The following is a 13808-nucleotide window of genomic DNA, read 5'->3' on the forward strand; positions in this document are numbered from 1 at the left end:
AGGCAAAAAAAGGATTACAACCACGGATTCCCTCCGAACAAAGACCGTGTCGTTCGAGAAAGCTTCCTGAATGAGTAATGAACTTCTTTCGAGAATTCTTTACATTTCTAAGCTGGTTCCCATGGTTCGCCTCACTTATTATTGGTCTTGTGTGGAGAGAAAACGAGGGGTTCATTGAGGGTTCAATCACTCTCTGTCCTGTGGTCCGCCTGCCGGGAAAGACGTCGTCGCCATGTGCAAGTTTTTATGGCCTCCATGACACCCTTGGCGAGGACGGAGGTTTTGGCTGAAAGGGTAAAAACGACGACCTTTCCAAGGATGACAAGTCATGGCACTTGAGGAGCCTTTTTTTCTTTTTTTCTTTTTTTCTTGTCATTCTCTCTTTTTTCCCCCCCAGATACTGCCACGCCTTACTCTGTACACAGACCATCAAAGTCGGCTGCTGATCCACTCCTTGCCAAGCGCTTGACTTGCCTTTATCACCACACCGTTCCCTTTAGTCTCCGACGTTTCCGCGACGATCTCACCATGGACTCGTTGTCACTCGACTAGTGTGTAGTCTATTATTCTTGGGGAGTTCGGTTCGGCGTTCTAGACTTTTGCAGGGATCCTTGTCGGCGGTCCACTGTGTTAACCCTGGGCCCTCGCTACAGCGCTCTTTTTGCTGTTCTCGTGATGAAACAAAGCCTTAAAAATTAAATCTCGCTCCAAGAAATACGGTCCAGGGAACATCAACTTCTGTGGTATACTAGCGCGTAACTCTCACTCGAAAGCGACCAAAATACAAAGTAAAGAATATCAACGAAACAATGAAATTTGGGGTAGTCTATATTATCACCAATATGGAGCGCGAAGACCGGCGAGACTGGTCAACGACCCCTCGGCAGATGTATCCTCGCGCTTGCGATGACCCGCCAGCTCCAAGTTGATTTGCCGATGAATGTGTACCAGCCAATCCACGTAACTCTGCGCTTCGTTGTTGCGGTCCTCCACCAGTAGCCGTGCGAACTCATACTCTGCCCCATCCAACCCTTGGCGAGCCAACTGGATCGCAACTGACTTGGACCCTCGGATAGTCGAGAAGTACTGTAGTAGATTGCGCACTTGCGCATTCAAATGGGTCTCCAAGACGGGGAGCGACGACGTCTGGGGATTGAGTCCCTGAAGAGACGACTGCCCAGGTCCAAAGAGATCCTCCAGCAGGTTAGGTGACACGTGGGAATGGAGCCACAACAGACAGATCTGGCCATTGTCGACGAGGTACGCCCCACCCTCCTCAATCTTGGAGAAGCTGGCTCGTAGGGACGGTGGGACCTGCAGCTGTCCTTGCTCATTGGGGAACCCATCTTCGGGTTGCATGTTGTGGATCGGAATGATCCGGGGATACAGGTACAGGGATAGTTCTGTGACCCCAATCGAGCGTAACATCCGCATGTCGTGAATCCGTCGGTCCGATGCTTCTTGGCCGCCTGTGTATTCAAGTTAGCCACTCTCACGTGTAATCCGGATGTAACCGTCCCTACCCTTGAATGCTCGTGATTTGACGAGGCCCAGCATATACATGGAAAGCTCCTTGAGATTCTCCGGGAGTACAAGTTGTCCGGGTGGGTGTGACCCAGAGAAGACCTTGCGATATCCGCTGAAGATGTCCACGGTCTTCTCCGTAATACTGGCCCGAACGTCCTTGAGTGATTTGTCCACAGTTTTGGCAGCCGCTGTGGTTAAGACTGTCAGCATGTCTGCTCCGAATAACACCGCTAGGTTAACCTACCTTCTTTAGCCATAATACTGACAACAGCGTCCTGGTCTATGAATTTCATCGTCTCCAACCCTCCTTCATTGACTGCTGCTACCACATTGATACAGCGCACCCGTCGCTGCCCTTCGGCCGTAGTATACAGCAAGGCGGCTTGGAAATGGGCATCCAATTTGGGGTCAAGCTTGCCATCATAGCTGAAGTTGACACCAATCGCTTTGTCGGCGTCAATTGATCCGATCTCCAGGTCCGCCCCGAGAGCATGTTGTATAAAGTTACCATGGTACGCCGATACCTGGAGACCGTTGGAACAACGGACTTTCATCATTGCCTGATAGCCTGTCTCGCGAGTAACTGCATGAGCGAACTCCTGCGAAAGCTTCAGAATGTCTCGCGGAGCGTGGAAATTGGGGTAGAAAAATGTTTCCCCGCCTGATACTTCGGCGACATGACCTAGATAGCATTAACATCCATCTGGTCTGCAGCAATGAAAACGTAGAAAGCCTACCTATCGTAGCCACATCAATATACGTCCCCCCAGGTGCCGCCACAAACATGTCAACACCGATGCCGTGTTCGGCCATCTTCCCAGCAGTCGTTCTCCATGCCTGGTTGTCTGTGGTAAATAATTTCCGTTCTGCATCCGTGCCATGCACCTTAGGGTCGTCCCTCATATGCAACGCGCCAGGGCCCCAAGTGGGTAAGCTGCATATAGACGCGAAAATCTTTCCACCGGTAGCTTGCAGGGCAGACATTGCCGCATTGAGAGCTGGGAGCAGAGCTGGTTCAGGTTTCTTCATGTGTGAGAACATCTTGGGGATTTGATGTAGCAGAGAAGTAATGATATCCCTATGGAGAGATGTTAGAGATATGTATTCGTCAAACTGTGCAAGGATTGTTTGCGTACTTTGATTCATAGGGATCTACAAACAGGCCCTCGCTCAAGGGAACGAATGGCTCCTCCAAATCTGTCATCACCATCATCTGTGCCTGATCAAGTTGTGACTAGGTATTGTAAGTATATTGTGGGGGTTTTAACGCACACGTAGACTCACGCTGAGATTGTAAAAGTGCACTTCTCTATCGTAGGTGACAATACCGATCTTCGAGCCCTCAGGCACTCGCCGCGCTGCTGCATCCCCTTCAGAAGCATCTGGTGCGCCGTATAAAGCTTCCGTGATTCCTTTGCACACCCCCTTCAAGAAACCCCTGTTAACCGATTCTTGACTGACGTCAATCAAGAAGAGCCGCTGAAGACCAACGGGCTCCTTGTTCCAGTACTCCTTCGGGACCATGAACTCAACTGTACCCATCATCAACTCTGGGCGTTGCAGACGGTCAACACGCGCCCCGGACATATCCAGAGGAGCAAAGTATTCCGACGCTACATCATTAGGGAAGGTGCACATGTTACAGACGAACTTGCTTCCTCCGGACTTAAACGTCATAAAAGGATTGATGTATGCCCTGCACCTCCGGCATCGCGGAGGACCCATTTCTCCAAAATCGAGCACTGGGACCTCAGGTTCGCCGGGGTCGAGGCGAGCCAGGGGCTGTAGAACCATTCCTAGAGGCAGGGCGGTGGAAGAGAGGAAGTCTGAGGTGGTGGGGATGTTGTTCAGGGTCAGGCGGGCATGTTTAGGGGATGAGTTCCCTTGGTCGTGGGCCACAAAGGGGACAGCTGCCGGAGGGGGCAGATGCCGTTCCATCGTCGGGTAGACATGGTTGAAGTAGTACTGTGCCGGTATGTCGCGAGACCGGGGGATGCTTGGAATCTGTTCCGGATCAATCTTGCCCTGGGTAGGGACAGAGTCAGAGCCTGTGGCCGGAACACCAGGCTGAGGGACAATCCCCGCAGGCGGAACACCAGCGGCGGGTGAGATCGGACGAGGTGCCTGGTTCAATCCAGTATTCAGGAACTGAGATGAGGGCTGCATGCCTGCCTGCGGCATTCCGGCAAATTGCTGAGGCGCCAAAGCAGTAGCTCCTCCAATTTCATGGTGCGCATGTCGGTGCTTCTTCTTTCCTGGCCGGGCGCCGCTATCCCCCATTATTCCCAAGCCACTCATCTGCGAATTCAACCCTGCCATTGAGTCGGCAGGGGCTCCCATATGTGTCTGTGTCTCGGTACCGTAGGCGAGTTGAGGACTAGGTGCCAGGCCCCGCGGCGGTGGAGATTGCAGCTGCTGTGCTGGTGGTGGTGCAGCAGCAGGTGCACCATATTGATTTGGAGACGGGTTCCCGTAGTAAGCACCGGGCTGAGGAGGGTAAGGACCGGAAGGAAATCCGGCAGCAGGTTGTGATTGTGGAGGAACTTGGTGAGCCATCTGATTCGGATTCGAGGGGTCTTCAGCGGGAGCGGCTCCCTGACCGAGCGTGTTATACATGGATTGGTCTGCCATGGTGCTTCATAATTTTATGAACAGACTTAAGGAAGGAAGAACGAGAAATGTAGGTCTTTACAGCCCACGACCGATTAGCACCGGACCATCACTGAACGGAGCTTGGGCGAAAAGGGCGACAAGTACGGAGTATATCCAAACAAATCCGTTAACCCAATCAAGCAACTGAACACCTAATCTGAAGGCCGACGGACATATGTTGTTCCGAAACTGGCACGGGGTATGATACACCCTAATCAATCTAATCGCCAACCCAAAAGAATAGAAGATTGGAGAGTCTAGAGATGAAAGGGTGAATTCAATGGATATCTTAGATTGATTCATTCGATTAATTTCCGAGGGTAGTTATCCCGAATGGTCTGTCTCCCTTGCTGGGCTTATCAATATTGCGCAATGCCACGATAAGGCCCCTGGCCGAGTCATTATGCTCTTAATTCCTTCTGATATAAACTGAATAAATCTTCTTCCTGGTCCCGGTGTAATTATTCCTCTGATAGACACAATTGTTTTGGTCTGTGCTACTTGTAACTTGCAATTCTTCGTGAGCTTGCCGTTATATATCAGACTATGTCGGCGCTGTTTTAGATCGGCGGGGCTTTTCTCACCGTCTCTTCGCACCTGTGACACAACTGCAATGTATTCACGTCTTGGTCCATTGACACGCGTTATATTAAACTTGCCATTAAAGTACTGTTACCTCTCAGCGACCCATGCTATATTTTTCCATTATCATTTTGACTTCGCTATCTTGTCAGTACCCATTGAAAAAGAAGAAGAAGAAGAAGAAGCAAAAAAACATACGCACTATATCTTTCGTCAGTGTCTCATACAATGGCGAGCATTCGCGACGATGACGAGCTTCTTCTGGCTCGGATTGGCTATAAACAGGTATACATTAAACCCAGACATATTCTAGTAAAGTTTTAATCACTGGTCCCTAGGAATTGCGTCGAGAATTTTCAAAATGGTCTACGGTCTCTTACGCCATCTCTATCCTAGGTATCCTGGGCTCTGTCCCTGCAACCTTTGGTTCTCCCCTGGCTGCAGGCGGCCCAGCTACAGCCGTATGGTGCTGGTTCTTTGGCTCATGTATGGCGATGTGTATCGGCAGTTCGGTGGCAGAGTTAGTTTCTGCGTATCCCACAGCGGGAGGAATGTACTTTGTCACTAAGCACGTTGTCCCCGAAGAACAAGTGCCTATCTTTTCTTGGGTGCAGGGCTGGTGTAACCTTCTCGGCCAAACTGCTGGTGTATCCAGTGTTGTCTACACAGTCAGTCAGATGCTACTTGCCTGCGTTAGCATGAACTCAGAACTGGTTGATGGAAGATATTCATATTCACCGTATGCTTTAATCTTTCCTACTCCTCGTCTCGACCTAACTTATACAGGACCGCATTGGAAACGGTTCTCTTATCCATATTTCTCTTGTGTATATTGGGGGCTATATGCTCCTTAACGACCAGGACCTTGCATCGGATAGTATATTGGTTCGCTCCCATCAACAGTATGCACGATGCCCCGCATATTTGTCAAGTTGGGTCTGACAATCACAGTTTCCGCAACGATTATCATCTGCATTGTGCTCCTTGCCTATACACCCGACAAACAACCAGCCAGCTGGGTCTTCACCCACTTCACCGACGGTTCAGGATGGGGCTCGAAATTCTTTTCCTTCCTGCTCGGATTCATCTCTGTGGCATGGACAATGACAGACTATGACGGAACTACTCAGTGCGTTTCTATGCTGGTGTCCTCTAGAAAAAAAAAAAAATTCAACTACTGACTAAGAACAAGCATGTCCGAAGAAACCCACGACGCCGCCACTCTGGGACCTATAGCCATTCAGAGTGCAGTCCTCGTCTCCGGCGCACTAGGCTGGATTCTCACTATCTCAATGTGCTTCTGTCTGAGCGACTTCGAAGGCATCCTCAACAGCCCCACCGGGCTTCCCGCAGCCCAGATCTTCCTCAACGCAGGAGGCAAAAGGGGAGGAACAATGATGTGGGGTTTAGCAATCCTAGTCCAATTCTTCACCGGCTGTTCAGCCATGCTGGCAGACACAAGGATGGCTTATGCCTTCGCCCGTGACGAAGCGCTTCCATTTTCCTCGTGCGTATCCTCTGAAGAAGCTGACTTGGGGAAAACAAGGCTACTAATACCTAAATATTCAGCACCCTCTCCAAAGTAAACAAATACACTCACACGCCGGTCAACGCCGTCTGGTTCGTCGTCTTCTTCAGCATCTGCCTGAACTGCATTGCCATCGGCTCGACCGAAACCGCCACCGCGATCTTCAGCATCACTGCCCCGGCACTCGACATATCCTATATATCCGTAATCTTAGCGCACAGAATCTACAAGAACAGAGTCAAGTTCATCGAGGGGCCCTTCACATTGGGAAGATGGGGTCCGTTTATCAACTGGGTGTCTGTGATCTGGGTACTGTTCATTAGCGCGGTGTTGTTTTTCCCGCCTCGTGTGCCTATCACAGTGACTAATATGTAAGTTGCATGTCATTTACGCCCGCTTCCGGTGCTGTGCCTGGGAACAGTACATAAGTCGTGACGTGGGTGGTGGCTGACTGGGTTACTAGGAATTATGGTATATGTGTTGGCGCATTCATTGCCGCTTTTGCTTTGGTATGGTGGTGGGTTGCTGCACGGGGGTAAGTGAAGTTTTCTTTTTTCTTTTATTTTCTTGGTCATGGGTTGGGATAGGAGGCTGACGTATGTGCGCTTGTTCACCTAGGATATACAAGGGCCCTCGAACGGACGATCACATCCAAGAGGTATCTACCGACGATCTGGGTAATGGTTATGGGACGGTGGATGTTGGCTATTCTACTTCCCTTCAGTAATTAGAGAATTTTACACAGGGTTATATTCGCTTTACCTTTTGGCGGTGGACTGGGGTTCTGATTCTCTATACTTGCTATATCGGGCAATGTCGATTTTCGGGGTTTCCGATTGCTTCAAATTGTAGTAGGTATAAGTATAATGTTTAGTTTACAATCAATTACCTGCAACAACAGCCAGTCCCTCGTAAATTTTCCTCTTCACGTCCAGGAAGCTTCCAGCCCCACGTCCTACAGCAGCAGCTGATTGAGCCGTAGCTTCAATCTCGATCTTTCCTGTACCTGATTTGCGGACGGCGACCATCCGGTCAATGAGAAGCGTTCCTTCACCACGGAACTCGGCCGTGTGGCCGGCTCCCTGCATGATCTTGCGGAGATCCGCAAGTCGCAAATCGCCCACATGGAGAGGGCGAGTCATAGATCTCGTTCCTGCTGCTATGTTGGCGGGAAGTATATCAAGCACCGGGTAGACATCAGACTTGTCTGCTGTTGGTTTCGTGCCGTCGACGGTAGGTGCCGTAGCTTGTGAACTAGCCTCTTCTTGCAACAGTTTTTGCTTTTTACTTGGGGAGTCCGCTGCGTCCTCTGGGGGGTTCAATTCAGGACCCCTCAACTGTGCAGTCAATGTCACCACGCCAAGACTACGGACATGCTGCCATTTCAGGCGCCGAACGAGACTGTTGCTCAACTTGACCATCCAGGCGTTTGTATCAACGCTAGCATCAATAACTTCTCCAACAGCCGGGGTGTAAATCACAGCAGAGTCCGCAGCGGAGACATCAACTCCAGCCTTGGCTGCGAGGAGCTTCTTGCACTCTGTTGCAAGGGCCGTGGTCTCCTCCTTCATCCCGCCCACTAGAATCAGTTTGCGTGGTTGAATGAGCGGGATCAGCATCTCCAAGCTCCGCTTATCGTGCAATCCCGTAAAGTCTACGAAAGCGATACGAGCATTGATAGTGAGACTAGCCTTCTGATAGACCGCTTTTGCGGGCCCCTCGAACGTCTGACCATCCGCTTCGTCTTCTGACTCTAGGGCAGCATCACCACCTTCTCCATCCTCTGTCAAGCTCATATCGTCCGCTGTGCTGGCGTCCTTCTTTCCAGGGAATTGTTGACGTTTGGCCCCGCTGCTAGACAACCGACGCCCGCCCGGTCCTGTTTCATCCCATCGTCGTTTCTGACCAAGCTTGGTTTGAGAGTCAGATCTGCGCTGTTGCATATCGATCTCTTCACGCTCTTCTGCTCGTAGGTATTCCTCAGGTCGGATAAATTCTCCATACTCGTCTCCCTTCTTTCTTGGTGCTACATATGGGAACATTCGTTCGCGGCCCTTCTTGCCCCGGACATCCCAGTCGAACACGTTCTTCCGCCGTAAAAGGATGTTGACACCAAGGTCTTCATCGCTGAGACCGAGTTTGTTGCGATTGGAATGAGCTAATGAAGTTGAGAAATTTAGGACCCGTCCCTGCTGTTCTGTCTCGGAGTCTTCGGATGTGGAACTAGATCGGTCATCAAGCGCATCCGCTGCGTTATCCAAGTTCTCCTGCCCCCTTGCTTGGGAAGTATCTTGTAGTTGTCTCTTTGTGGCGAGATATTGTTGATAGAGTAGTTGTTCACCAGGATCTAGAGGTGCACGATGCACGTCTGACCAGGAGAGTTCTCGACCACCGCTGTGAACCTGTTCAATCATCTCACCGTCGGAAGATTTCTCAAGTGCGACACCATCTTTCCTTTCTTCATACCAGTCCCAGATCATATTACCCAGAGTTTTCCGATGAAGATCTTCCTGGTTGTCGGCAAGCCTCTCCTTATGGAAAGACTCTGTGAGTAGGAGAAGGTTGTTCGGGCCCCCCGCTACCAGGCGGAGGGATTCCTTTGCAAAACCCCAGTCCAGTGACGTGTCGGAAGCCAAAATGACTTTGGGTGTCTGGTTGTTAAGAATCTTCTCCAACTTCTTTTTCCTCTCAACGATCTTCAGGTGTTTGAAAGTAAAGGGGCCAGTGCCTTTCTCTTCTTTGCCCTGGTTTTGGCCAGAACGTTGGCCGCCGGGATTAGTTCGAGATTGACCCGTAGCCGCATCTACACCTTCCGCGGCCTCAAACTCTCGCACAATATTCTCGTCCATCCACTCTAGCATACTCCGGGCCAACCTCATCGTCGTGTTAGCCTTCCTACCTGCGAGGTATAGCCCGGCCTCCTTTAGAACATTATCCTCTTGTCCTGTTCCAGCAGTATCGCGCCATGCATGCTCCAGCGCATATGCCAATTCCAAGACTCGAGCGCTAGTATCAGTGGGAATCAAAACAGTGCCTCCTTTGGCGATAGTACTCCGAATCATATCCAATAGTAAGTCATCTCGCTTTTTTCGTCCTCCTGGAAGGGCAAACTTGTCACCCCCCCTTGTACTACATACCAACGCGGTGGGTTTGCGTAATTGCTCTATGACCTCCGTCCCACTGGCGCCTGACCCGCCGAACCATGCAGCACCTGCCATTACACTCTCTCGTGCTTGGTTCCAATCGACAGCGTAAACAATCGATTCCATGCCATGTTGTATATGCCATATTGTTCCTCCCACAGTGTGTCCAGCATTGTAAGCCGTGAGCGTAAGGCCGTTCAGTGGAGGGGAAAAGGGGGAAGGAAGTGGTTGGTGTGGTTGCGAGTACTTTAAGGGATGGATCAGGGAGAAGTATCTGGCAATTTCCTCTGCGGTAGGAGGTTGGAGGAGGATTCTTCCGGAATGGTTAGCATCTGCGCCTCCTTCGCCTTCTGGTACGGATGCTGTGGCAGATGCTGCAGAAGTAGATGCGCCCGGCTCAGAAATTGAGGCTTTGGGTAGGAATGTTGCAGCTAGTGGCGAGGAGGCGTATAGGTCCTGTAACAGCGTGCGACCAAGCGCAATAACGGGGCTCGTGGCGTAGACGGGAATCTGAGTAAAAAGAGGGAAGGTCTTGCAGCAATGCGCGAAGGCACCAATATGCGCAGGGGTAGCGTGGGTCAGAAGGATCAACGAAAGGGTGGGAACATGTCTACCATAATCAATCAGACCAAGGATCATTTAAAAGGAAGACAAGCTAGCTGTCTTGTTATTATACAACGGAGCTTACTTTTCTAGTTCCTGCAAATCCAGAGGATCAAAGGTATCATCCCAGCCGACGTCCACAAGGATTTTGATTCCACCATCCAGTTCTAAGATTGACTGAGAAGCCTTCGAGGAGGACGACTGTGCGCCAAGCAAAGGTGTGAACGTAAACATCTTTGCAGTTTTAAGGCGTCGCTCATCGGCCAACCTCGAAGTCGGCGACGGAGTTGGATTGGTCTCGTACTTAGCGGTACAGCGCTTCCAATCGAGTCATCAATCCAAATACAAGAACGATCAAGTCTATTAGACTTCAATTATAACATCACGTCTCTCCTCACTTATATATGGATTAAAACTCAAGGCATTGAGGGATCGTGTTATTGAGGTGATTGGAGAGTTCCGATGAAGCATCGCGGATCCTGTGTTTGTCTTGTTTGCATTGCCGATATTCACATGACCTAGTGTATTCAATCAAGTGAGCAGAGTGACTACAGGTGAGCCCACTGCCCCCCCCGGACCTCGGACCACCGGCGCCGATTTTCCGAAGCATGTACTAACCCTTTTTAAATTGCTCATCGTACCGGTTGAATAAAATAAATTTTTCTGTTCTGTAAATATTCTGTAAGTTTTTTATTAAACTAGTTTAAATTAAATTTAAAAAATATAATCTATTTATTATAATATTGTAGAGAACTAGTTCTTGGCTAAACTAGTTTAAGATTTATATCTTAAGAATATATAAAATATAGATAGTAAATTAGTAATAATTTATAGAGAACTAGCTCTTGACTAAACTAGTTTAAAGAGATTTATATCTTAAGAATATATAAAGTATAGATAGTAATAATCTATAGAGAACTAGTTCTTAACTAAACTAGTTTAAAAATATATAATTTACTAACAGTAGTAGTAGTCATAGTAAAGATTGTCTTCTATTTGTAAAAAATAGTTCTAAGCTCAGCCGACCGGCGGTGGGATAAGGTCATGTGACACACGGAAAATCGGCGCCGGTGGTCCGAGGTCTGGGGGGGGCAGTGGGCTGACCTGCGTTCTGGTGAGCAGATTGTATACAGGTCTCCACTATATACTTTCCTATGCTACCTTGAGACTCTTCTTTCTGTTATTTAGCTCAATATTACTCATTCCTTCTCTGATAACCGGTTGTTATTCACAAATTTACTGGTTCAAACGTCACTACAACGCCAGGTCCAGGAGCTCGATATATACGGAGATTTATAAGGAATGAAGAAGGGACAGTCTATACCTAAAATAATGCTTGAAATCAGTGGAAGTGCAAGCTGAACCGTCAGTACTTCAGAATTATTCGAGTCAGGATGCCGTACTGTGGACGAAAACCCAACATTCACGAGAGTCTGTATATTCTTTGACTGCTCCCGAGCGGCTTCTTTACTCCAAAGCTAAGCCGTGATACCTGCAGCATGACCAGTAAAGGTTGGAAGGCGCGGTTTTCTTCTGCCGTTTCAAGGAAGAGCTCCACAGCTTGTTTCCAGTCCTCGGCCATCATGGGTACTAGTTTGACTTCCAGGGTATCTTGAAGAATATCCCAGAAATGCGAAACCGCAACACCAGCTTCAATACTCACGGCTGAGGGGACCGCATCTTTTTTGTGACGCCGAACGTGGACCTGAGATTGCCAATTGCCACTTCCACATCGGCCACGGCCGGCCACAGATGGCCCTCGTTGGCGAGGTACCTTCCCAGTTAAAGACGTGTCCGCACAAATCTCCGTAGGAAGCCATCAGCATTGGAGATGCCCTCTGTCTCAATACCAACTATCCGGCCTGGCCGGACAACAACAATATGATGCGTTGACTGGCGACTCGCAAACATCGATACGGGCTGTTCGGCAACAAATTTGCTCTGGCTGTAACCATTGCCCTTCTGGAGGGATTTGATGAAGACATTGAGATCCTATTCTAGGAATCGTTGTCGCCCACCGGTAACAAATGTGAGAATACCCGGCTGGTTCCAGAGGCGCGGCGTCATTAATAATTCTACGGTCGAGTCGACCTTAGCGAATTTGAAGATGTGATATGGAGCGTGTCATTGAACAGTCGCCCCGTTGTATATTATTGAGTGGGCCTGCTCCTGATCGTCCATGCCGCAAATGATCCGCCATTGTTCTAGCTGGAGCCCAATATGGTGGGTTGACACCAAACCGTTCGAAACCCTTGACTGCGCCTGCTGTTCATGAAAGGCAGCCCGCCGCTGGGAGTTAAGGATAGAAATGCGGCCATAAAGTAGTGGTAGCAGTCGTAATAGGAGGCCTGTCGCCTCAAGCAAGAATGTACAAAGATAAATACTTCGCATACACAGTGAAACGTCTAAAGCTCCCCCTTCCTCACTGGTGAATGCGAAGATGGCCATCCACTTTAACACCACATAATTATCAACTCACAGACACGGCAGGGAACACAATCGAATAATCAGAACGAAACAATATACAATAAGCTACATCATTTGATGATCCTAAAAGCATATAAGAAAAGACACAGAAACATGCTCAATACTAAAAAAGCGATACTGAACCAAACCCATCTATATCCCCAGAATTGCATTGGTTGGTCTTCGCCCGTAGTTGCTTTCCGCAACATACGAATCGACTTACGTCGGCCAAGCTCGAGATCTGTCTCATTGCAAGCTTCAGAAGATTTAAAGTCAAATATATGATTGTTGCGGATTCCATCGTTCCCCGAAAACTGCTGCTCAGGAACTTCTGAAGCGTCAGCCTCGTTCTCGCTAAAGTGTTGATGTGTAAAAGAGAAAAAAATTGACCAGAACTGTTACTGCGTACCTATTGTCCAAGTCATCCGTGAACGCTCATAGTCCGGATGCTTATACCAGCTATCATTGGCTCCCAATGATTGAGACCATGTCTTAAAATAGCATGTACTTGGTGCTGGCGGGAGGGTTGGTAGCGGATTTTCGCCATGTCCGTCGAGAATGTAGGACCTCGTGTATCGTCCAAATGACGGATCGCTAAGAGCTTCCTCAAGCCACCTGTATGCGTATTCGTAAACCATATCCTCTGACCATCCAAACTGGGCAAAGTCTATGCTAGCATCGAACACCCATCGCAGCGCTGGGCTTCCCCGTGCAAGTAGTGGATGAATACGCTCGATTCGCCAACGTGGCATAGGTGCATTGATCCCGAATGAGATCGCTGGGAGCGTGTGTTCTTGAGCATATCTTACAGCAAAGCCCTCGCTATGGCTAGAAGATCTTCTGAGATTCGAGACACCAGACTGACCGACGACTCTAACAGGGGGCGGCTGAGTAGGAAGATTAATTGAACCCCGCGAGCCAGAATCTTCAAAAATATTTGAGGAGCCATATCTAGATTTTAGAACTAGTTGTTGCAGAGCAGCTCGTGCGTTGGCCAGAGTACGCGAAGGAAGAGGTGTCCTCGAATAGAGCTGGCATTCATCGCTCAGATCAACAGGCGTGTTCGGGTTAGAACGTGAACCCGCCCGAGGGCCAGAGGGCATTTCAACATGTTGAGCTTCCGGACTTTTTGAGCTGGACGGTTGCTGTATATCCTTCTTGGATTTTTGCCTGTGCGATTCTGCTGGCGATTTTGACATTATAGCTATAAGGATCTTATGCGGTCCACCATACGACGGCTCGCTGTGGTGACAAAACCTCGATTAGGGGGCTCATACATTCCCCAAACTCTTGCTTATATATGATCA

At 49.2% G+C, this 13808-nt stretch overlaps 3 protein-coding genes across 3 annotated transcripts; 1 reads left to right on the forward strand and 2 right to left on the reverse strand.

The window, feature by feature from the left end:
- Positions 1–834: 834 nt before the first annotated feature.
- ABOM_005533 (Sec23/Sec24 family protein) lies at positions 835–4158 on the reverse strand (the record flags this gene model as incomplete). The annotated part of the gene is made up of 6 exons (XM_022532662.1): positions 835–1469; positions 1524–1715; positions 1772–2209; positions 2265–2605; positions 2664–2761; positions 2812–4158. The coding sequence occupies 6 exons, from the start codon at positions 4156–4158 to the stop codon at positions 835–837; spliced, it is 3051 nt and encodes a 1016-aa protein (XP_022389474.1).
- An 831-nt stretch (positions 4159–4989) lies between these two features.
- On the forward strand, positions 4990–7016 carry ABOM_005534 (amino acid permease; the record flags this gene model as incomplete). Its single annotated transcript, XM_022532663.1, has 8 exons — positions 4990–5046; positions 5100–5500; positions 5548–5663; positions 5713–5890; positions 5954–6268; positions 6331–6660; positions 6753–6824; positions 6908–7016. 8 exons carry the CDS (start codon positions 4990–4992, stop codon positions 7014–7016), a joined length of 1578 nt encoding a protein of 525 aa, XP_022389475.1.
- Positions 7017–7170: 154 nt separating this feature from the next.
- On the reverse strand, positions 7171–13700 carry ABOM_005535 (cleavage polyadenylation factor subunit CFT2; the record flags this gene model as incomplete). The annotated part of the gene is made up of 5 exons (XM_022532664.1): positions 7171–10042; positions 10121–10353; positions 11528–11700; positions 12725–12829; positions 12911–13700. 5 exons carry the CDS (start codon positions 13698–13700, stop codon positions 7171–7173), a joined length of 4173 nt encoding a protein of 1390 aa, XP_022389476.1.
- Positions 13701–13808: the final 108 nt, after the last annotated feature.

Source organism: Aspergillus bombycis (assembly GCF_001792695.1).
Source record: "Aspergillus bombycis strain NRRL26010 chromosome Unknown contig00038, whole genome shotgun sequence".
Lineage (NCBI taxonomy): Eukaryota > Fungi > Ascomycota > Eurotiomycetes > Eurotiales > Aspergillaceae > Aspergillus > Aspergillus bombycis.